General features: G+C 33.3%; 3 protein-coding genes across 4 annotated transcripts in view; 2 read left to right on the top strand and 1 right to left on the bottom strand.

Moving 5' to 3' along the window:
• The window catches only part of LOC134720974 (G patch domain-containing protein 1-like), a 39536-nt gene extending 37921 nt beyond the window's left edge, over positions 1-1615 (top strand). For both annotated transcript variants that reach the window (XM_063583603.1, XM_063583602.1), the window contains exon 19: positions 1227-1615. In XM_063583603.1, the coding sequence (XP_063439673.1) occupies positions 1227-1269 (43 nt within the window). In that variant the 3' untranslated portion in view covers positions 1270-1615. The remainder of the gene's footprint in view (positions 1-1226) is intronic.
• A 5569-nt stretch (positions 1616-7184) lies between these two features.
• Positions 7185-14365, bottom strand: LOC134720973 (heat shock factor-binding protein 1-like). Its single transcript, XM_063583601.1, has 3 exons — positions 14187-14365; positions 9031-9097; positions 7185-7660 (listed from the first exon to the last, which is right to left on the bottom strand). The coding sequence occupies exons 1-3, from the start codon at positions 14253-14255 to the stop codon at positions 7572-7574; spliced, it is 225 nt and encodes a 74-aa protein (XP_063439671.1). The 5' UTR covers positions 14256-14365; the 3' UTR covers positions 7185-7571.
• A 5362-nt stretch (positions 14366-19727) lies between these two features.
• LOC134723273 (uncharacterized) lies at positions 19728-25802 on the top strand. Its single transcript, XM_063586893.1, has 6 exons — positions 19728-19806; positions 19911-20074; positions 20274-20441; positions 21572-21631; positions 22736-23311; positions 25587-25802. The coding sequence occupies exons 1-6, from the start codon at positions 19789-19791 to the stop codon at positions 25756-25758; spliced, it is 1158 nt and encodes a 385-aa protein (XP_063442963.1). The 5' UTR covers positions 19728-19788; the 3' UTR covers positions 25759-25802.
• The last annotated feature ends 114 nt before the right edge of the window (positions 25803-25916 follow it).

The following is a 25916-nucleotide window of genomic DNA, read 5'->3' as shown; positions in this document are numbered from 1 at the left end:
AATAAGTGTTTGTCAAACTGCTATATAATCAGTGTAATTTTTCTGATAAAATGGTTGGTTAAAATAATTTGATTTTTTTAATATTTTTGTCAAAGGGTCAAAGTAAATACTTTGTCCAGATTTTATGAAAATTAAACAAGCCAAACTAATTTTAGTTAAAGTGTTGGGTACCACCTTAAGTGGATGCATAATGTTTTTTGGACAGACACTGATTTGTATTATAATAGAGATGATCAGAGATGGTTGTTGTTTATCTTTGTTTTCTATTTGATCTCCTGCTATGCTTAAAGGAAAAAGATTCTTAATTGTTTAAAATAGAAAATTAATCTGCAGTTTTCACTGTTGATATTATTTAACATTAAAAAGGCTTCTTAGGATGTACAGAACCATAAATTTCACTCTAACCACTCTGGTAACATCTTTCCAAGTTTTTATTTGTGGTTTTTTTTCTTCAGTTTATTATCAAATTAATAAAATAACCAAAAAAAAAAACTTATGATAAGGAAAATCTATGTTTTAAAAAAGTCTTGTTTTTCTTTTTTAAAGTCACAACAATACACCTTATCGCTGTATGTCCACCATTACAGGACATCACAAAAGTTCCAATGAAATAATGAAGTCACAATAGGAAATGTCTAAAACCACAAAGAAATAGTATTAGTAGTCAAGTGTCTCTCTGTCTCTTATTTAAACCTTAGACATTACTAAGTTTGGAAATTATTGGTCATGTAAATTTTCTAACCCTGTAACTTAGATGTAAAATTTTGAAATTGAGACACTTTTATGTCCCATTTAAGGAGCATTATGTTTTCCGGTCTGTGCATCTGTTTGATCGTCTGTTCGCCTGTCCCACTTCAGGTTAAAGTTTTTGGCAAAGGCAGTTTTCGACAAAGTTTAAAATTCCAATTAACTTGAAACTTAAAATACATATTCCTTATAAGATGATCAAAATTAGAGTTAAGACCCCAATTTCAGGGGCCACTGTACATTGAAAATGATAGTGCAGGTGGGGCATCTGTGTACTATGGATAAAGTCTTGTTTATGACTATGTATAGACAAAACTCTTTTTGGTATTAACAATAGGGCCATTGAAAATTGAAAAGCACAAATCTACTCTTTTAACTATACCATGAGCAACATGAAACCCCTGTAAAACAAAATTTGTCAAAGAGGTATTATTTTTTTTTAATTTTGTACATTTTTATGACCTTACTTTTATTTTCAGAATGAGAACTTTACCTAAAGGGAAACATTCACTGATGAGATGAGGACATAAGTGGGATCAAGAGCATTGCTCAGGGAAACATTCACTGATGTGATGAGGACATAAGTGGGATCAAGAGCATTGCTCATCTGTAACAGAAAAGACACAAACAATTTTCATGTTCAGCTTTTAAAAAATATTTTGTTACAAAAGACATTAAAAGCAGTTACAGTAGTTTAATAATTTTATTATTTGCAAGCTTCAGTAAAATAGTGGTTCAGGAAATTAGTCCAGATCTTTCAACCAACCTGCAATTGAGTCCATCTACATATTCAATCTATCCATATCTGTTCAATTATCTTGCTAACAATAGATTACGAGACATAGGGATTACATCCTGGTGGCTATGATGTTATGTTGTTTTTAATCTGACATATGGCCATTGTCCTTGATTTTATTTTCACATTTCAGTGACTATTTGAAAACAAATTATAGTGTAAATGTCAAGAATGTTTCTATTATTATGTGTAATAGGATAACTTTATTTGGTATGTGGGTTTTTTGCAAGGTATTATCTGTCTGTCAGACAGGTTTCAACTTGACCTCAATCACTGTTCATAGATCAGTGTTAAGGTTTAGTTTTTGTAGTCTGCAGGTCTGTATCTTATGGTACTTGACGCTTACTGTAAAAAAACATTCAATAATTTAACTTCCCTTCCTACCCTCCCACATACATTTTAATGGAATAGCCGAATTAATAATCTAAATTTGGAAACATGAACTTACTGTCAGTTTTCTATTCCGACATGATCTTGGTGTTAATAAAATTGAGAATGGAAATGGGGAATGTATCAAAGAGACAACAACCGACCATAGAAAAACAGCAGAAGGTCACCAACAGGTCTTCAATGTAACGAGAAATTCCCTCAACCGGAGGCGTCCCTCAACTGGCCCCTAAACAAATATATACTATTTCAGTGATAATGAACGCCATACTTATTTCCAAATTGTACACAAGAAACTAAAATTAAAATAATACAAGACTAACAAAGACCAGAGGCTCCTGAATTGGGACAGGCGCAAAAATGTGGTGGGGTTAAACATGTTTATGAGATCTCAACCCTCCCCCTATACCTCTAGCATGACATAATCCTGGTTTAATTTCAATGAGATATCAACTAAAAAATTGGACACTAAGTTAATGCTGAACCAATGTTTTTTAAAGATTTAGAATCAAAAACTGAGCTTGCATCACTCCAGTATTCTGATATGTTATGATCAGAAAACAGGAGTGATGAGCTCGAGGGATCTTTTTTTGGCACAGAAAGCTCGACATAGGGAAAGTGATCTGCTGTTGGCGTCAGCTAACTTCTTAAAAGCTTTATAATTTAGAACGTGGAATACCTGGATGCTTTATACTTTGTATATAGATGCCTCATGTTATGAAGTTTCAGCCACATGATCAATGTCCATTATCACATTTTCATGGTTCAATGACTAATTGATAAAAAAGTTAAGATTTTTTGTAATGTTAAATTCTCTCTTATTATGAGTAATAGGAAAATTATATATGGTATGTGCGTACTTTGCAAGGTCCTTATGCCCGTCAGACAGTATTCATTTGACCTTGACTTCATTTCATGGATCAGTGAACAAGGTTAAGTTTTGGAGGTCAAGTCCATATCTCAGATACGTTAAGCAATAGGTTTGGTATATTTGGTGTATGGAAGGACTGTAAGGTGTACATGTCCAACTGGCAGGTGACATCTGACCTTGAACTCATTTTCATGGTCAATGTTTAGTTTTCTTTGTTAATGTTATGTTTGTGTGACAGTTGTAATAAAGCTTTATATTTAGGACTATCAACATAATATCAATGATTAGTAAAGAAGGCGAGACAGGTCAGTGTGTGCACTCTTGTAATAAGATTGGGATTCTCCTGTCTCACAATACTATCATGACTATTTGTGCATTGAAGTAAGTAAATTTGATTAACTCCCTTTAAACATGTTGAACCTACAATATTTTCCTGATTGGGCATCCTCAGGTGTTTAATTGTAAAAATTTCATCAATATCTTTCTCACCCATAAGGACAAGTTATGCTGCTGGTATGGCACATGACATATCAGACAGATGGAAGTTTTGATTCCTATTTATCCCCCAAAACTGGGGTGTAACAAGTGTTCGTCAGATAATATTCTATAAAAAAAAGTTTAGTTTAAAAATTTGAAATCACAGGTTTGAATTTAACTTAAATCCACATTTAAAGAATCCTTCAATTCCATACCACCTATAAATTCATGTTTTTTTACTAGCTAGTTCAAAAGGTTAGTCTCCAGGAAGCCATGTCAACATACAAGGTAACATAGTTTTGTCTTTAAGATGACCAGTCTTTGCTCTTGCTTCCTGTTCAGAGAGGCAACACTACCACTTTTCAAGTCTCAAATTTGACCACGCTTGGGTTTAAACACACAACCTACCATGAAGCCACCAATGAGTCATTTGCCATTTTTTTGTCCCTCACCTTGGTCTAAGAAGGACACAGATGGATTCATGACAAAATTGTGTTTGTAGATCTTACTTGACTGAACCTTCTTGCTACTTACAATTTTCTATCTATAATAAACTTGGCCCTTTAGATACAGAGGAAAACATTTTGTAATTTTTTTTTACCAAATTAATGAAAATTATTAGGGGGGCAGCAACCCAACATCCAGTTATCCAATAGACCACTTTCGAGTTCATCCGTCACCAGCAAAAACTCGTCAATTATACACGCCTTTATGACGTCATTTACCAGATAGAGGGGGTCGCCTGTATCCCTGCACTATTTACGTTCATCAAGCGTCTTAGTGATCGTCTTTGTGCAGGATAAACTAGAAATAATGGTTGCTCTGTAGGTACTTACTGACAATTCCCTAATGACAGCAGTGTTGATTGTCAATTTTGAGAATTCAATTTGCCGAATAATTCGTACAATATTGAATTATAGTTTTCCAACCACTCGCTCAACATTGGAAGGAAGTGACGACGCCCCTAAACGCACAAATGACGGTGATATAGGCGCGTATAATTGACGAGTTTTTTCCGGTGACGGATGAACTCGAAAGTGGTCTATTGATTTGAAAATTTCAGGGTAGATATATATTGACTTGATAAACAATTTATCCCTGTCAGATTTGCTCTAATTGCTTTTGTTTCAGAGTTATAAGCCAAAATCTACATTTTACCCCCTATGTTCTATTTTTCGCCAAGGCGGCCATCTTGATTAGTTAGCTGGGTCACCACACACATTTTTGAACAAGATACCCTAATAATAATTGTGGCTAAGTTTGGTTAAATTTGACCCTGTGAATTCAGAAGGGAAGATTTTTGTAAAAAATTACAAATTTTATGAAAAATTGGTAAAATATTAACTATAAAGGGCAATAACTCCTTTTAAAAGGGGTCAACTGACCATTTTGGTTCTTGTTGACTTAATTGTAGATCTTACTTTGCTGAACATTATTGCTGTTTACAATTTATCTCCATCTATAATAATCAAATTATAAACAAAAGCGGCAAAATTTCCTAAAAATTACCAATTTAGGGGCAGCAACCCAACAAAGGACTGTCCGATTCATCTGAAAATTGCAGGGCATTTAGATCTGGACTTGTTAAACAAATTTTTTTTTGTCAAACTTGCTAAATATGCTTTGGTTTCAGAGTTATAAGCCAAAATCTACATTTTACACCTATGTTCTATTTTTAGCCATGGTTGCATTCTTTGTTGGGTTGGTCACCGGACACATTTTTTAAACTTGATACCTCAATGAGGATTGTGGCCAAGTTTGGTTAAATTTGGCCCAGTAGTTTCAGAGGAGAAGATTTGTGTAGAAATTAAAGACAACGACGGACACCAAGTGATGAGAAAAGCTCACTTGGCCCTTTGGGACAGATGAGCTAAAAATGCCACTGCTTATAAGACCAATTCTCAGTGAATGTATCAAGAGATCTTAAAATTCCTGCTTGAATTCTTCTCAGTTGACACTTGTACTTTAAGGTCAATGTGAAATGTATAAAATGCTCCCATTTTTAGCTCACCTGGCATAAGTGCAAGTGAGCTTCTCGTCACTTAGCGTCAGTTGTCTTCTGTTAACTTTTACAAAAATCTTCTCCTCTGAAACTACTTGGCCAAAATCATCGTAGGGGTATCTAGTTAAAAAAATGTGTCCGCTGACCTGGCCAGCCAACCAAGCTATAATGTAAAGGAAAGTAAGAACTACAAATTAGTTAACAAGACCAAAGTGGTCTATTGACCCCTTAAGGAGTCATTGCCCTTAATAGTCAATTTTTAACAATTTTAATAAATTATGTAATTTTTTGTAAATTTTTACAAAATGTTTTCCACTGTCACTTCTGGGCCAAGTTCATTATAGGTAGAGATAATTGTAAGCAGCAAGATTGTTCAGTAAAGTAAGATCTAATAAAAAGCATCACCAACACCAAAATACAATTTTGTTATATCTCCTGTGTCCTTTGTTTAATGTGCACATAAACCAAGGTGAGCAACACAGGCTCTTTAGAGCCTCTAGTTTTTTGTGCCTGCAACTTTGTTAGTTGCAGAAATCTCAACATAGAGATAGTGATCTGGCCACAGCAGTGTTCACTAACTTTTTAAAAGCTTTTTAATTTTGAAGGTGGAAGTCTTGGATGCTTCATACTTTGTATATAGATGCCTTAACGTAAGTTGTGAAGTTTCTGTCTGTCGTATATCCATTGTCCTTGACCTCATTTTCATGGTTCAGTAGCTACTTGAAAAAAAAGTTAAGAATTTTTGTAATGTTTATTTCTTTCCCATTACTAGTATAAGTAATAGGAAAATATCTGGTATGTGTGTACCTTGCAAGGTTCTCATGCCCATCAGACAGTTTTCACTTGACCTCGACCTCATTTTATGTATCAGTGATCAAGGTTAAGTTTTAGTGGTAAAGACTGTAAAGTCCACATCTCAGATACTATAAGCAAAAGGTCTACTATATTTGGTATATGGAAGGACTGTAAGGTGTACATGTCATACTAGCAGGTGTCACCTGACATTGACATCATTTTCATGGTCCATTGATCAATGCTTAGTTTTCTTGATTAAGTCTTTCTAAGAAGCTAAAAGCTATAGGTCAACTTTATTTAGTGTATTGAATGATGGTAAGGTGTGCACATGTTTCTTGACTGGTTTATATGACCTTGACCTCATTATTTTGGATCATTTTAAGTTTATGTGATACTTTTGAGGTTTTATGGACATTTTCAGTACAGGCTGCATTCAAATTTTAGAAAAACACATTTATGTCAATAAAAATAAAAACAAAAATAAAGGTTGAAATATGATCAAAATTACAGTTTATTTTAGTAGAAAGTCTGAATTTAAAGGTAAAACTGTTTTTTTTGTCATATAAAACTTTGAACTATTCAATAATAAAAAAAAAAAAATTTCCATTTTCAACATCATTTTTCAGCAAATTTGGTACTTTAATAGAATTGCCCTGTATTCACATATTTTTAGATAAATTGTCAATTTTTATACATAGAACTATTAGATGTACTTAATACTTTACTAGGAACCCAAAATCAGCTGAAAACTCCACAACCCCTTTCATAATTTTTTTTTGATTTTGCATGGTTTCTCGTAGACATCCATTTAATAAAGCTTTATATTTAGGACTATCAGCATAATATAAATGGCTTTGAAGAAGAGGAGACATTTCAGGATGTCCACATTTATTTATTCTTATGGACTTTGAGTTATTGATCGTACCCTAAATGAAATGAATGATATCACTTTATTGGTTGATTTTCCATTTGCTTCTGATGTTTTAGTCAATCATCAGGTTTTGGGTAGCATGCTTTTAAAAACATTGCTTAAAATGCTTCAGCTTCAGAAAAGGCAACCTTGATATGGCCAATGATGGCAAAGAGAACAGAAGGAAAAACTAAGTATGTTTATACAAATATCACATTTATTTCCATGTTTTTACAACTTTGATTAACAAAGAAAATCACAATTACATATAATGTTTCAAAAAATAAAACTTCTTACACCCAATAAATATTTAAATACATGAATGTGTACAGTAATACTTTTCTCTTTGTTGTTCTTTATATGCATAGTCCTAAATTCATCACATCTAGAAAGTCTTTAAAACTTGGTCCAACAAACACTGACTACCTAATAAATAGTACACTATCTACAAGAGGCAAGACAAAAACACACAAAGAAGCTATCGTAAAATTTGTGAAAAATATGAGCTGCGATTTTTGAAATTAATTAATTAATGGCTGTGACACGCAAAGGCACACAAGATGCGTCATCTAAGGTGTAAGGAATGTTATGCCCGTCCATCATCGACTCCCGCCTGTGTCATCAGATCGGCAATGTTCTTTTCAAGGTCATCAATCCGACTGCCCATATCATCTAGTATGAATGGTTAAGGAAATAAACTCAATACAAAATCACTTTAATAAATTAAATACATGTTAATAAAAAAAAATTCTCAATAAATTATTTATGACCATATGCATGTTCAATGTAAATGAATGCATGAATCCAAAAAGTCTTGTTTGATCAGAATGGTGCAACAAATGTTCATTTCCATTAAACAATTATGTTTAAAGATATAATTATGATTTTTTTTTTGGCCATTGTAATAATCAATGAAACCCCTTCAAATATTGCCCTCATTGTAAGTTATTGTACAAAGAACATTTGTATATGGTTATTTTTTTAAATACATATTAATTCAAATGTTTAATTAAGTCTGACAGCTATCAAAGAAAAGGGTTCCTGGTTCAAAGAGAGAATAATAAAGGAAACTTTAAAGTCTCCAAATGATATGTATTTATGACTAAGATCACAGAGAGACACTTTAATAAGCAAAGATATTTGCCCAAGAAAGTTTTCCTTCACTGAAGCTTAATTTGGACTCCCATTGACCCGAAACATAAGTTTATTGATTTTCTGTTTTATCTAATAATAATCTGGATTGGATTTCCATGTATATTGTAAAACTCAATTTATATTCCCCTTGATGAGGTTAATGTTTTGTACATAAAGTCATCAGGAATAATAATTTACTTGTTATAGAAATTCGGTAATGTACTGCAATAGTAATTTACTTAAACCTTGATCGAATTGAACATTTTAGGGAGTTGTTGTCTATCACAGCTTTTGGGGTTTTGATTGACATTAATTTAGTACCCTTGATTGATAATAACTGTATTTAATGTTGTTAAATCTCCTTATCTATTAAGAAGTTATTAACAGACCATAAATGGTTTTTCACACCTGATATTAAATATTATTGATTTATAGTCAACAAAAACAGTGATATGTTAGATATGTCTTGTCATGAAATTAACTTTGTATGCTCATTTTATCAATTTGATTGCTAGCGAATTTTCAACATTCTATAATACGGTAATAAACTCCAGAGGCGGATTTAGGGGGGTCAAGGGCCCCCCTTTTTGGGGAAAAATTTGGTTGCTTATATAGGGAATCACTGAAGCGTGACTGGAGCAGGCCCCCTCTTAGGTCAGTCAGTGGGCCCCCTGACTTATGAAAATTTCTGGATCCGCCACTGAACTCAGTTGATATACATTAAGTCATTAGCCTTAGTTTCATATATAGTATATATGTTATATAGTATAAACATGTAGCAAAAATCTAAAAAAATATTATTTGCAAATAGAAAAGGTTTTTCATGTTCATGAATAATTTCTTTGAAGGTCATCCTGTGTTTTATCAATTTCAAAGACTATCTTGTATGGGGTAAACTATAAAAAGGATATTTCTATTAATGATCTGGTCTGACATTCCCTGGAATTTGTCCTGCATATTTTGTAGAAGATTTTGTACCTGTAATTAGAAAAAAAATCATGATAACCAGATAACACACATCAGTAAATCATTGTGAAGCAAAATAGATCTAAATACATTTATTTTAGTTAACTTGTATTGTTGACTTACTGTCTCAACAAAAATTGTACATCTCTTCAAAATGTTCATAGTGTGGTTTTGTTCAATCCCTGAAGAGTAACATATTTCTAATTCACACAGTCTGTACCATCTACCAGGGACTTTCTATACTAGTTAGTATAGAAATTCCCTGTATCTACCCTGTGAAATTTGTATGTTATTTTAGTGATTATCTATTATCATAATTATAGATCTGTATGCTTTAAATTCAGCAAAACCAGTGCCATTCTACCTATGGATAGAAACAAGTGCTTGTGTTCCTAAGAACTGATTTAACTCAAATCAAGATTAAATAAGGTAATATTTTTAAATGTCTAATTGAAAAGGCCTATACATTGTACATCCACAACATCATCTTTTTGTGGGATTTTACGCCACCCAACATGTTAGCTTATCATGTGTTTGTCCCTATTCCCGCTGTGTTTCATTTGCATGTACATGTATGTCATGTATGATATGTACAGAACAGAACATATTTTATTTCCAATTAAGGGCCCACAAGGGGCATACAGAGCATACATGAATAAGGAAAAAGAATATTAATTTGATAGATACATAGATACAAACATTATTTTACATACAGTAACAATACAATTACTAACTCATATTGACTTTAATAAATTTACCAACAGCATTAAGGACCTGATTGTCTTCAAGTATGCTATGAATGTTATGTACATGTCATCTATAATTTGATTGTTGACCCTCCTCTCAACAAGTGAGTTCAGAAGCTCTAAAACTTTTTTATTTTATTCAATTCATGCAATATACATTTATTTATATTTTAAGATGAAGGGAATGTATCTAAGATTATTATTGCTGATCAAATTAATGTAATTCTTATGAAGCCGTACAGCAATTTAAATCAAGTGAAATATACTGTTTTATATCAGATTGAGCATAAATCAATTCTTCTGTTTTCCTAGTTGCCAATAAATAAATCATCAATATGTAAATTTAATTTAACAAAATAAAATTAACTATCATGTTTTTCACAATACATATAAATTTTATTCGCATAAAATCTAAAATGGAGTCTAGCATGTCTAGAACAAAAATTAATATCTGTACAATAATACATGTAGTAATTAATCTGTCTAACATGTCTAAGTTTGACATGTGGAGTGTTTTAAATAAACCCTGCTTTCAACAAGTAGATTAAATCTTAATTTGATATCTCAGTTTTCATCTAAAAATACATGCCAAGACAAGAACTGTGAACAATGTCTACGTTTTCACATTATAAATATTTAATTACATAGTTTACAATTTCTTATTTATTTATTAAAATCAATATAGTTTTGCAAGATAATGACTTCATTGTTTGGAATTGATCAGTTGTTTATTACACAGGGTTATGCATCATTAGTTTTATATCAATAATTTAGTTATGTTACTGTGAAATTTTGGCTTACTCTGCAAAAAATATGCATTTACATTAAAATACAATGCACTGGGTTAAGATTGTTATTCTCAATGAAATTCTCTATATCAAATCTATGAGGGTCTAAGACAGGGGTTTCTTCAGTTTCAAAGTCATTTCTCTATTCTTTATACATTTGTCCAATTATAATATATACTTTATACTATTGCACCCAATGATTCTCTATTCTTTATGATATTGCATTTACATTAAAATACAATGTATGTGGTTAAGACTGTTATTCTCAATGAAATTTTCTATATCAAATTTATGAGGGTCTGGCTAATAGCTATACATGTAGGTGTCCTTCAGTTCTCTATTCTCTAATATTTCAGCCATTTCTCTCTATTCTTTATAACTTTGGAACATCATTTTTTATTCTTAATAAAATTGAGAATGGAAATGGGGAATGTGTCAAAGAGACAACAACTCGACCAAATGAAAAAACAACAACAGAAGGTCACCATCAGGTCTTCAATGTAGGGAGAAATTCCCGCACCCAGAGGCGTCCTTCAGCTGGCCCCTAAACAAATATATACTAGTTCAGTGATAATGAACGCATACTAATTTCCAAATTGTACACAAGAAACTAATAACTATTCATTATTCTTAATTTTAAAGCCCTTCTCTATTCTTTATTTTTTTACATTCCCCCCCCCTTAAATTAGTCCATTATACCCTATATATATGTGTTTGTACTTGTGAACCCCACCTAGACCCTCATAAAAGCATTGAATTAAGTTGGATACATAAACTTGTGCATGTTGATTCTATAGACAAAGTAAATGGGGGTATTACAATGTATTATGTGAACTGTAATAAATGGCCCCAACAAAAGCTGGCTATTGTCAAACAAAAGTTAAAAGGTGCTTTATTTTCATTTCTGAGTTCAAAATTTAATGAATTTTTTGTTTGACTTTTAAAGATCAATAATCTTTACATACAATCCACTTATGTTACGTTTAAATGGAATATTTCAACATGGTTTAGGTTCTCTACAATACATGTAGTATTTCGTACACACGATCCTATAAGTGTATTGTAATTTAAGATTAAATTTTATCTAACTCCATTTCATGAATTTGAAATAAGAATTTACAGGTATTCAGGGGTGAAAAACTATCTTTTCTCAAGTTATTTTTTTTTTTTTTTTTTAGAATTTTGAATTATCTACAGATATGACCAAAAAGTTAGTGTCATTTTAGGTTTTCAATATAAAAATCAAGAATGTCTAACATTTACTAACTTTATAGTAAATTCAACTGTTACTCATTATTATTCCATAATTTTATAAACATAAAACAACTTGTTCAATGTGATAATTTCAAAAAAGACACAATGCACAGTACATACCAATTGGTACATGTACATACAATATATGTTACCTTTAATTTATGAACAGGAAAATATCTTTAACTTTTTATCAAATGTTGACATCATCAATGTTACCTTTTGAACTTCATGGGATCATGTAAATGAAACAAGTTGTATGACATGATACAAAGGCAATGTATGCAAAATTCAAATCACAATTGAGTCACCAGAATTTCAAAACAGAATAAATGAGTCATACATGTACAATTATTTTAAATTCAACATCAAGCCCCCCCCCCCCCCCCCCAAAAAAAAAAAGAAAAAAAGAATAGTATTGTGTTGAACTGCCACTCTACCTTTAGAAGCTTAATGTTCATGCATAGAGACCTACATGCAACTTTGGTGGGTCCAGAACTTTTTATAAGGGGGAAGGGGCACTGATAGCCATAAGAGGGGCCCGCTACAGTCATGCTTCAGTAGTTCCATGTAATCTTTATCAACCAAACTTTACCTACGAAAGTGGAGCAGACACCCCAGCCCCTGCGTCCCCCAATGTATAAGTTGTAAGAACTGATGTACAAAAGGTCTACATTTGTAATTCTCATAAATAAAAAAATATTCTGGTGTAAAAAAGAATGCTGACAATTCAAATATATGGAAAATATAAAATCTGATTAACATTAGCTGAACAAATTGGACAATTGTAATTACTGTTGTACAAATGTACATGTATATGTCTATGATTTCAAAGTTATATATTAAGTTGAATGTCGAATTTTCAAATTTAGTGAATTTGAAATTTTCATAATGCTATTGCAATTTGGTGTCAACATAAGGAACCCCTCTCTGCCAACATGTAATTGTAAGTGAATAAGAAATTAATAATGAGCCTGACTTAATATGCAAGTACAAATGTATACAATGTATATGTTTTGGTAACAGTATGATCCTAAATTGTCAGGCGTGGCCATACCCAACAGAATGCCAAATTCCCCTTTTAAGTCTGATAGTCATTTTGGATTGCTAGGAACAAGACAGTGATGCTTTAGCTAGAAATTGAAAGGATCAAAGCACCAGAAGTGGATATGACATGTACATTTGTACATAGTACATGTATGACATAGAGGTAGAAATCCTGAATTCTTTTAAAATAATTGTGACCATCTTGAAATGCCATAGATTACATGTACTTTGGAGTTCATGAAAATTTCTTATAAACTTCATATGTTACGTGTACAAATGTACCATAAAATTTAGAATGAAAACTGGGAATGTGTAAAGATGACAACAACCTCGACCAAAGAGCAGATAACTGCAGAAGGCCACCAATAGGTCTTCAATGTCATGAGGGTGGTAATGGGGGTGCCATCAGGACAAATAATGGTAAAAATTCTTGCCAAATGACGTCAACAGTAATTTTGGTGCATGACAAAAAATATGCACTTTCTTTTAGATGATAAAAAAAATCAAATGGTTTTGATGAATCACGTTAATTTTTTTCCAAATATAAGGATAAAGATAATTATTTGAGACCTCTGACGAATCATAATAGAGATTGACGAGTCACAGTAAAATATTAATCCATTTGACACTAACCGTAGCCGAAAATGGCCGTTTGACACCTGACGGTAAAGGACATAACTACCTTCTTCAATGCAGCAAGAAAAATGCTTAAATAAATGTTATTTCAAACTTCCACTTTTTGTTGAAAGGCCACAGGCACTTGTTTCTATCCATGGGAAGACCAATTATCAAAATCTTTAAATAAACATTGATAGAAACAAGTGCCTGTGACTACATGTATTAGAGGCTGTTGGATGATGGCTTTGTTTATGCCAGAGACATATAATACAATCGACCTCACGTGTAAATAATTTATAAAAAACAACTTTAATCTGTGTCTTTTTTTATGTTTTTCTTTGCCAAAGGCAAAAATTTGTATAGTTAAAACTATACAAATCCTTGCCAAAGGCCTGAAAAAAAACCTTTATACAAGAAAACATAATTAAAATTTGGAATAACCATTCAATTTATAGTTATCAATGAATCAAAGCTATCTCAGTCGTATGATTAGTAAGGGGGAACTCATTAATATTATCAGCATTTAAATTTTGTTAGAAATTTTTTTTAAGTTGTCACAAGTTGAAACATGAATCCACGAATGAGTTAAATGTGCAAAATTGCAAAATCACAACCCACTCAAATCGATCTTGTTAATGAGAATATACTTACAAAAGCTGTTAGATCTTGAACATTTTTAGGATCAGAACCACTGGACATATAATCTTTGCCTGTATCCATTTTAGTGTTGTTCTTTCAAAGGAAAATATAAACAGGAAGACGAAAATTGTTGATAATCAAGCTTTATAGTATACTTTCGGAACACTTCGGAATTCTTAGACTGACGAGTACTGTCCCCTTGCTTATTAGATAAATCGTCTACAAGTACTTTTGGCGGGAAATTACAAAATTCATCGAGCATGCTGGTAACCTGAATGAGGGTGGTAAAGGGGGGTACCGAACACGGAAACACGTAAAATGAAAATCGCAAAAACGTAGCACGAAAAATAAAAATCGGGAAAAACGAAGCACGAGAAATAAAATCGTAAATATTAAGAAAAATAGCACCAGCAGTTATTACTCAGCCGTTCTTGGAGATCATGTAGACATTGTTAATGGACATACAGACCTTGTGGTCACCTTTTAGCGTATGCTACTTACATATGATTTGAAAACAAAATATAATTTTGATGGCCTTTATTACGTGTATAGCCTACATAAAATTATACAATAGAAAGTAGAACGGTAACAATATACATCAATTTCTATTATATTACACAAGTTTCAAAAGGTACTATAACGCACTGACTTTGAGTTAGTTCCAACTGAGACTACTATAACACAGTTGTGTTATAGTAGTCTCAGGTTCCAATTTACTTTTAATGAAATGCGGAACAATGCAAGAACGAGAAATTAAGAGCACCGACACGGAACACGGAAAATAAATAAGGGGAAATACGAAGCACGCACATCGAACCAAACACGAGAAAACGAGAAATAAAACACCAAAACACGAAAACACGTGAAATAAAAAGGCCGAAAACGTTGCACGAAAATAACCCTTTACCACCCTCCTGAATCAGTGGCGGATCCAGGGGGCGGGGGGGGGGGGGGGGGCGGGATTGGACCACCCCTTTACTCTGGATTGTGAACCCCCTTTTAAAAATGGCTGGATCCGCCCCTGTAAATAGAAAAAGTTAATGGTCTTTCCAGAGACATATATTATATGTCTCTGGTCTTTCAGTTTATTGTCATTTAAGCATTTAAGGGGGAGTCTAAAATAAAAATGATAGAATATTTGTTCATAATCTGCAAAAACGTAGTATCTATTGATATATGTTCAAAAATATAATAAAAATGATAGGTCACCGCGCATTTTCTTAAGCTACAGGACGTGACAAAATGACACATTTTGTATGGATTGTACAGGAAAAAACACCATTTTATGACTAGAAACTAAACAAAATGATAGAATTGTTAAATACTTAAGGAAATAGCTTAAATAGCTTTCAGACAATGTTTTGAGAATTTCAAAAGAAAAGATAGGGTCACCGTACATTTTTTCCGGTTAAAATACAAAATAGGAAAACTTCATGTAGACTCCTTCTATGTTGCAACATTCCAACCGCTCTTACACGGAGAATGTATCAACAAGTTGAAATGCTATAATACAAAGGCGTGCACTATGCATGGAATTTTGATCACCTGATATCTCCTAGCATTTGGAAAAAAGTTTTCCATAATTTCTATTTTGATAAAAAAAAAAAAAAAAAGACATGGTGAAATGCTGAGGTGAAATGCCTTCAATATTGGTTCTGCTCATCACAAGTCCTTTTTGCACGTTGTCCGAACACCTGCAATACAACAAGACATTAATATAAAATGTATATGCTAGTATATATTTTGATTCTGAATCAATGAGGGCGGAGGTTGTATCATGGTTTGAAATACTTTGTTGCTAAGTTCGGAGCCTCATACATGTATAAAACAAAGTGAAGCAAATATCACACAGAAATATATTACATCACTCGACAATTTTTCAAACTGAGAAAACGGTCACTATGTCATAAAATAAAATAAAAAGCTTTAGAAAATATAGAGATTAAAGTGTATTTGGCATTTTCTAAAACATTTTCTGGTTGCGTTGTCATATTCAGTGGTTCTTCAAAAGAAACTTTTGAATGTATTTCACATAAGGTCTTTTGTTAAGCTAAGGGCCCACTGTATGGCAGACATCTTAGATAATTAATCGGTTTAAAGTAACAACACTTGGTCAGCACCTCATAAGAAACATTCATGCCATGTTTGGTTTCATTCAATGCATTCAGTGGTTCTCTAAAAGAAGACATTCTTTTGTATTGTCCACAAGGTCCTCTACTAAACGAAGTTCCCCGCTGGTGGCCATCTTCGATGATTGATCGGCTTCAAAGTAACAACACTTGGTCAGCACCTTATAAGGAACATTTATGTCAGGTTTGGTTCCATTCCATTCAGTGGTTCTTTAAAAGAAGACATATGTTTGTATTGTCCATACTCGGAGTCTTCTGTTAATCGAAGTTCCCCGCTGGTAGCCATCTTGGATGATTGATCGGCTTCAAAGATACACCACTTGGTAAGCACATCACAAGGAACATTCATGCCATGTTTAATTTCATTACATTCTGTGGTTCTCTAGAAGAAGTTCAAAATGTAAAAAGTTAACGACGACGACAGACGACGATGAACACCAAGTGATAAGCCGAAAACCTCACTTGGCCCGAACTGAAAAAAGTCATTCATTGGCACTCACACCACATCTTCCTATATCTATTCATAACAACAAATAGCAGAAGAAATGAAAACATTGACCGTGTGTACGGAGTAGTTCAACTAGTTCTGGATAAAATCCATACGCCTGTAAGAAATGTGTTGACTTTTCATGAACCTCAGCAGAAATATAAGCTGAGATTCTTGTATTTATGTCGTACAAAAGAATTATAATAATATACGTAAGAGAATAAATTTCTTGCTTTGTTACTTCTCATGACATCTGTGTCTACGCGGTAAAATCCGGATAATTTTATGTGATGTATTTAATGTTAGTAATTATTTTCAAATTGTCATATGTTAACTTATATAAAATCAGAATAAATAAATTATAACTTATTAAACGAAATTATTCGAGAGAACCTGTGTTAAGAATATCACGTACAATATTCATGAGTCCCCGTGAGAGGTAGAACGGCGAGGTAAGACATTAGGAATGTAATTCTCAGACATTGTTGTCTGTTGATGATCTAGGTAAGGTTGTTTCTTTTATCTCATTTAAATGGTATTTTTTTAGAGGTTAGCCGTCAGTTGGATAAATGTTGTAAGTGAATACCAGTTTTCCTAAAACGAAATTTGATATAAGATAAACGTTTTACCGAATCAATTGGAAGTTAAAAAGAAGCAAAAGATAACACATGGATCGATATCCAAGCTATCAGATCGAAGACAGCCTGCAGACACCGACCAGAAGAAAAATAACCTCTACAAACCAGAACATAAAAAAGTTAAAACTGAGCTTTACGAGCCCCATCCAAAAAGCGGGTGTGATATCGGGTGACTCGGATTGATATATAGATCCTGTTCCACATGTATTACCACTAGTACAACTTCGACGAAAAGTATAATCATCGGTGATTTTACATTCAAGGAGAGAAGAGGACGAGATTTATATGGTAGCGACAAAATTGGAACATCGTCGTCATCTGAAACCAACTCATGATAGTGATTGTATACAATTTCTGAAAGGATGACTTTTAAATCACCACTTAGAATCCTTTTCTTAATAGCGACTCTGCAGCTCTCTATCTATCAAGGTAATCATGATAGGAAATGCATACTTTGGAATATCTTATCAACTTGGGGATATATACTCATATGCAGGCGCTATTTAAATGCTGCTACATAGAAAGGTAAAATAAACAATTGGGAAACTAAAATCAACTCTTGTGTTGTGAAGTTTTTTCTTAACTGACCCTCATTGACAATTTCTGTAAATTAAAGTCAAAACATGAGTCAGACTAACCTGTATCAGTTGTATCATTTGTTACAAGATCGGCGGAGTAGCATGCGTTTAACATAGTCATCAAACTTTAAAATATTTCGTGAGAAAAATTCGCCTACACAGCGGAATGTAAAGTTTAAGGATAAGTTTAGCTTTTTTGCACTCTTCACAAGAAGCAACTGTACAAAGTTAGCTTTAAATGGAACACATCAACAAGGAGTTTACTCCTATGTAACTTTCAGAGGTGTTTTTTTCAAATCCTCTATATGAAATAGAACGACTAACTCTTGTACTTTTAATAGAAAAGCTGTTGTGTTTTTATTTTTTGTCACTTTCAGAAGTTTGCACTCTCCCACACGATTCAGTCCACTCCTACGCCGCTGATGGACTTTTCAAGTATCCACATTAAATTCACATCACACCTATAATGTTGGTAGTTTCATAATAACTCTGAAGCCCGGCTTTCATTGTCGATACAATTGATGTTGATAGTTTATAGACAGAGGTTTTGAGAAGCACTTGGGAAGACCCTACAATAGAACGTTGTTTGTAAAGACACGAGGACGCGTATGTGATTTAGGTATCCAATAAAGTGAAAGGAGATTTAGTTTTTCATCTTTAGCTTAAATTTCTAAAAAAAAATAAAACAGAACAGACCTTTAATTAATCACAATATCCACTATGATGAATGTACCGGAGATTAACGTATAGCTACAATGATTGGAATGGTAAATGCCTATAGTTATCCTTTTATCAAACAGTGTAATGTAGTTTGCTGCTTTATCTGCAACGACATCCGCAGTAATTTTTCCCCCATTTATACATCCGAGTCATTGTGCTAAAATGCTGCTACTGATCAATGAAACAAAGTTATGCTACAACCAAAATCAAGGGTGGATGGGTGGATGAAGGAATTTTCCAAGGATGGGGAATCCCTAAAACGATTGTTACTACTATAGTACATAGAACTTGATTCTGATATGCTAATTTCTAGAATTTTCCGTTCTTTTTAACTATAAGTAACAAAAAGGTGTATACAGAATTTGAAAGAATTGTTATTGCGATGCCTTCTTAAAATATCTTGGTTTCTGTTGATCGGTTAATGTTGCAATATGCTATGATACTTTTGTCTTGCGGTTCTATTATTCCAAAATGTCAGTAAAACATCCACAAAAAGGACTCCCCGTTTTGTGTTGATCTTTAAATTTGCTGTGTTCAAAAATAAGAATAAACAGTATCTACCCTTTATTACTATCCGGAATGGTATCGGTATGATAAATAAAGAAAATTTTAAGGCGAAAACATATAAAAGGCGATCGCTTACATGTTTAACTCCACTGCGTTCTGAGTGTGCATATCCCAAGTTTTGAACCTGTAATGCAGTAGTTGGCGTTCGTTTTGTATCGCATATTTGTTTTTTTTAAGTTTGGTTTAGGTCGCCAGATTTATGTTATGACTAGTTGTACATATATTTTTTTTTATTTCGGGATGTTTTATATAGCTTGCTATGTTGTATTTATGCATTGTTGAAGACCGTAGGCTGGTTTATACATTTTTATACAGTTGCTAACTTTTACTTCATTTGTTCTTATTTGAGAGTTGTCTCATTGGCAATCATACCACTTCTTCTTGTTTATGTTTAAAAACGACTAGACATGAATAGCTCAATTTTTTATCTTAACAGAGAAAAGGGATTACACAGAAGGCAATATGGACAAAGACTGGTGTTGACATTTTCTTACAATGATCTCTGAACGGATGGTAAGACATCTTATTAAATTCTTGTGTCCAGTATTGAAATAATAACAATAAAATTGAAAATGGAAATATGGAATACCTAGAATTAAATATTTCATTTGTTTCAGTTTCAGAGTGTCTGTGTGTTGGTGATTTTCTTCAGTCAACGGACTTTTACATCAGCTTTTGATCCATATACCAAACAGGCCCGTTTATGCAATGGTGTTGTCATCTGGCCCGCCAAGCCATTGCTACCGACGAGAAATATTGGTTCTGCTGAGAGGTTTCCAAGGTGTGTTTTTTTTCTCGAGTCTGTATACATCTTTTTTAGAAATCAAAATCACAAAGGGTTGAAAGGTTCAAGATAATGTCATCATGTTTCCAAATGAAGGGGAAGATTTTTTTTTATCCTGACTATTACGTTATTATCATATGTCTATTATGCAGATGAGAGATTCAGCTTTACCTTTAGATGTTTTTTGTATTCACAGAGAAAAGGCAGTCCATGATTTTGTAGAAGATCTGGAAGTTCTGGTTAATGAATCTAGAACAGGTATACATGTCAGAAGCATGAGTAGTGCGCATACACGCCACAAAAGAAGTACACATGTGCCAGATTCAGACGTGTTGGATAAAGTGTGTAATGACAAAAAAGACACGTAAGGGCATATATATTATTAGTTGCCGGTTTTAACGCCACTTTTAAGCCCCGTATTTAGGATATTTCATGGCGGCCAGGTTTTTTTTGGTGGAGGAGGCCGGATTTCCCGGAGAAAACCACCGACCTTCGATAGGAAAACTGACTATCCTAGGCAATTAAGATTTGACTCGATTGTACCCGCACGAGCGGTGTTCGAAATAACATTCTCAGTGTTGACTGGCTAGCTATAGTGATTACAGTAGTAACTACTTGGACCACTCGGTCCTAGTGTTAATGGTTAAACATAAACACTACTAGACTGGCAAAAGATCACAACTGATAAGTCGAAGAAAAAAATAAAAAAGGCAGAGCATAAAATGGAGGATTTCATGTGTATCTAAAGCGTAAACAAATCCTGCTCCAAATGTAGTATCTGTGACAAATCGTCAATCGTCATTTAATTAAACTTGTCCTCGACATTTTCATTGTTTCATTAAACTTGTCTTTCTCGTTAGGGGGGTTTTGTTGTAATTATTTTAGAGTACTGTATTATTTCAAACTTAAAAATGAAGCAAATAAAAAATAATTGTCAACTTCATCGAATGAATGAAACTATCAAAAAAAAAAGTCGAAAGAGTTTAGATTAGCATATTCTTTGATTTTTTTTCACGTAGGTTTTTTCCCAATGGCTTAACTTACAAACCCCGATTGTGTTTTTTTTCTCTCTTTATCCAATCATGCTCCTTGGACTGTCAACAACTATTTATCTGTTTAAAGAAGTATGTCTTTAGGATTCATGAACATTTAAGAAATATACCGTGACTTTTAAGTTATCCACATGTAGAAACATGATACATGTACATTTTAAAATGTTTATATACTCACCTCATAGCTCATGCACTTGTCTCAGAATCTTGGCTTAATTAAGGTACATAGGGGGAAAAATTCTGAGACAAGTGCCTCATAGGCAAAGTAACACAATTCAATGTTAGTAGATCCGTAATTGGTAATATTCTTTTTCACATGGAGAGTTTGACAAACTTTAGAATTTTTCGACTATGTTTGCTCTTTTGTCGGTTTTTTGTCTCTTTGACATATTCCCCATTTTCATTCTCAATTTTAATAAGTGCATGTTCCTTATATTTTCAGAGGTAACCCATGGGATGAAGATTTACCTAGTACAGCATACCGGATGTTAAGAGGATTTATGTAAGTTTCAGTTAATCCCCCGATTCTTACCACTTTTTTCTTGACTGGCAAATGAAATACTTTAGATACTTTTAGTATTATGCTTATTCCGTGTGTGTTTTAAAGCACTAAATTATAAACCTTCATAGTTTAATTTGAAAGTATAGAAAAATTAGTATGATAAAATTGAGATTGGGAATGTGTTAAAGAGACGAAAGGCCACCAATGACAATTTGCCTTTGAGCATAAACTATAAAAAAAGAAAAAAGAAAAAAAAAAGCAACTTGTTATCAACATAGTCATGTCTTTGCAGATGAACAAAATACGACGAACAAAACACTCTACATTGACAAAAACGACACCAACTGAACAAAACACTTACAGTCGTAGTGATGGTAGTTCTAACCGATTCGGGAAAGAGGCACAAGTGCGACAAAATGTAATTTCATGTAAAACATTTTGATTAGGATTTCCTTGGTGTATTTGTTTGCAAAGAAATCTATATTTATGTGTTTTATCGATATATTATACGTGATAGTTCTACTACCCAATATTCAAAAGGGTCCAGGAGTGGCCAACTTCAAGAAATTTTTCCTCGTTTAGTTTGAACATGAACGTTTAATCCTTGTAATCCATTTCCGTGCTAGATGTTACAGCGTCCGTTGCTATAATAAAGAGAGTCAGACTCGTTAACAAATCACATTTTGAAAGCATGGTTTTCCAAATGTTGAAACTTTTTTTGGGATTTCTCCTTACGATTGCCAAAATCAAATGGGAATTCCACCAAATATATAATTGCTTCCAATATTATGATATCGTAAGAACATTATGTGTTTTCGTTGTATGTCGTGTAATATTATGAAGCCCTTAATTACTTATGCTGTCGGTTTACAGAGGCGGATTTTGAGGGGGCCCGGCCCCTTTCCTGGGAAAATTTGGTTGGTTATATAGGGAATCACTGAAGCATGACCGGATCGGGCCCCTCTTAGACAGTCAGTGGAACCCCAGCAAAATGGATCCGGCACTGGACTTTAAATTTATTATGTTATCGTGTTCTATGCAATGATAAATATACTTGGATCTTAACAACATTTGGCGGTTTTTTTTATTTCTTTTTTTATGTAGGGGTTTGTGTAATGGCCAAACCAACCAAGAAACAGTAGTTCAAGAACAAGAGAAAAGAAAAAGAAAAAGGAGCGACACTGTTCCAGTTCATGAAGGAGTAACCTTTATTCCATCACATAGTGTTAAAGATGTTACTCCGGCGAAGAAAAAGAAAAAGAAGAAGAAGAAAAAGAAGAAAGCAAATGTGAAAAAATATCAACCAGCAGAGGTCCTTACAAAATTGAAAGAGAAACCATTTAATAAACCAGAAGCAAAAGTTTGGGATTTTGTAGAACCGGACAATACTGCTAAGATGCAGCCAGCTGACGACACACACCCAGACGTGAAAATTATTAAGTGGAATGGAGGGGATTTTGTCGATCCACATTCATCCAAAGTATTATCGTTTGGGAGACGAAAACGCAGTACAGACCAGATTTTCACTTTACGAAATGTTGACCACACAGTTTCTGGACATTCTGCATGTCTGCCTCATTATGAGTTATTCTGGTTCAGGGACATTGTTGAGTACATGGACGACATGTGTTGGGTGCTTGGAAAGTTTTCTCGAAAGTTTTACTATTCTTCAAATTGCATGTAAGTAAATATTCCATATATGTTTCTCGGATTTCACACGAATAAACCATACAGTTACAAAACCTTCTCTTTAAAAAAAAAAGAACGATATGGGGATAAAATCAATTATATTGCAATGTAAATCAGAAACACAGACACCAATCTGCTAAACATAACATCAAAATCAATTGTATTGCAATGGCAATCGGTAACACAGACTCCAATCTGCTGAATATAACAGCAAAATAAATTGTATTGCAATGGCAATCGGAAACACAGACAACAATCTGCTGAACATAACAGCAAAATCCATTGTATTGCAATGGCAATCAGAAACACAGACACCAATCTGCAATATCAATTGTATTGCAAAGGCAATTGGAAACACGGACAACAATCTGCTAACCATAACAGCAAAATCAATTGTATCGCAATGGCAATCGGAAACAGACAAAAATCTATTGAACATAACAGCAAAATCAATTGTATTGCAATAACAATCGGTTACACAGAAACAATCTGCTAACCATAACAGCAAAATCAATTGCATTGTAATGACAATCGGTAACACAGACACCAATTGGCTAAACATAACAGCAAAATCAATTGTATTGCACTGGTAATCGGAAACACAGACACCAATCTGCTGAACATAACAGCAAAATCAATTATATTGCAATGACAATCGGTAACACAGACACCAATTGGCTTAACATAACAGCAAAATCAATTGTATTGCACTGGCAATCGGAAACACAGACACCGTCAATTTGCTGAACATAACAGCAAAATCAATTGTATTGCAACGGCAATCGGAAACACAGACAACAATCTGCTGAACACGACTACAAAATCATTTGTATTGCAACAGCAATAGGAAACACAAACACAAATCTGCTAAACATAACAGCAAAATTAATTGTATTGCAATGGTAATCAGAAACATAGACACTCATCTGCTCAACATAACAGCAAAATCAATTGTATTGCAATGGCAATCGGAAACACAGACAACAATCTGTTGAACACGACATCAAAAATAATTGTATTGCAATAGCAATCAGATACACAGACAACAATCTGTTGAACACGACATCAAAATTAATTGTATTGCAATGGTATTCGGTAACTGAGACACTAATCTCCTAAACATAACAGCAAAATCAATTGTATTGCAATGGCAATCGGTAACACAGACACCAATTTGTTAAACATAACAGCAAAATCAATTTCATTGCAAAGGCAATCTGCAACACAGACACCAATCTGCTGTACACGACAGCAAAATTAATTGTATTGCAATGGCGATCGGTAACAAAGACACCAATTTGATAAACATAACAGCAAAATCAATTTCATTGCAAAAGCAATCGGTAACACAGACAACAATCTGCTGAACACGACATCAAAATCAATTTTATTGCAATGGCAATCGGTAACACAGACACCAAATTGTTAAACATAACAGCAAAATCAATGTCATTGCAAAGGCAATCGGAAACACACACAACAATCTGTTGAACACGACATCAAAATTAATTGTATTGCAATGGCAATTGGTAACACAGACACCAATCTGCTAAACATAACAGCAAAATCAATTGTATTGCAATGGCAATTGGTAACAGACACCAATCTGCTAAACATAACAGCAAAATCAATTGTATTGCAATGGCAATTGGTAACAGACACCAATCTGCTAAACATAACAGCAAAATCAATTGTAATGCAATGACAATCGGTGACACAGACACCAATCTGATGTACAAGATAGCCAACACAATTATTTTAATAGTAATCGGGAACACAGATTCATTTTGAATCTGCCGCCCATATGGATAGTCGGTGCATTTATAAAAGTGTGCGCGAAAATGTTTAACATGTATTTTGTGATCGTTTCAAGGTTTTAAGCCTTTACATTTGAATTTTTCGCAGTAATATCTGCATCACAAAAATAATGGCAAGTGGTACACCTTAAATTATACTTGAATTTATGTTCTTAATGCATATTGCGATGCATTTGATTTTATTTTTTTTTCATTTGGAGCGCACATTTCTGATCATTTTTCATTTTGTTTGAAGATGGCTGAAGTTTCGTCACATTTTCCAATGAATGATAAATAATTTATTTCTTTAACTTCAATAATATACAACAGATATACAATGTATTAGTCAGATTTAGGTATTTATGTGAAAGTATGATTGATTCAGTGAAAGTAATTTGATATGAGTCCTATGTTCTTAATGGTAGAATTTTGTATTAACATCTATATAATCTTTGTTTCATTCTTTTCAGGCCTGGAGTGTGTCATGCATCAAACCCATTATTCAGGAAGCAGTCCCATTGTTATCCTGGAAAGCATTCTACTCACGTTATATGGTTTTATTGTCCAAATTTAGAACCTGGTGAAAGGTATCGAAAAATGGCATTCAATTTAGCTCACAATTGTGAATGCAGGACTTGTTGATTCGAATTTCTTTGTACATTGTTAATAAATAATTTCGAAATTTTCTTCCTAAAGTTTAAGGCTAATCTTTTTAAGTCCCACGTGTACCTTTTCTACGTGCTTATCTGTTAAATATTATTAGAGATGATTCTGTTCTGAATGCGCAATTAATAATTTTA

The sequence above is a fragment of the Mytilus trossulus genome, chromosome 6, assembly GCF_036588685.1.
Source record: "Mytilus trossulus isolate FHL-02 chromosome 6, PNRI_Mtr1.1.1.hap1, whole genome shotgun sequence".
Taxonomy (NCBI): domain Eukaryota; kingdom Metazoa; phylum Mollusca; class Bivalvia; order Mytilida; family Mytilidae; genus Mytilus; species Mytilus trossulus.
This window is presented reverse-complemented; position numbering and strand designations above follow the sequence as displayed.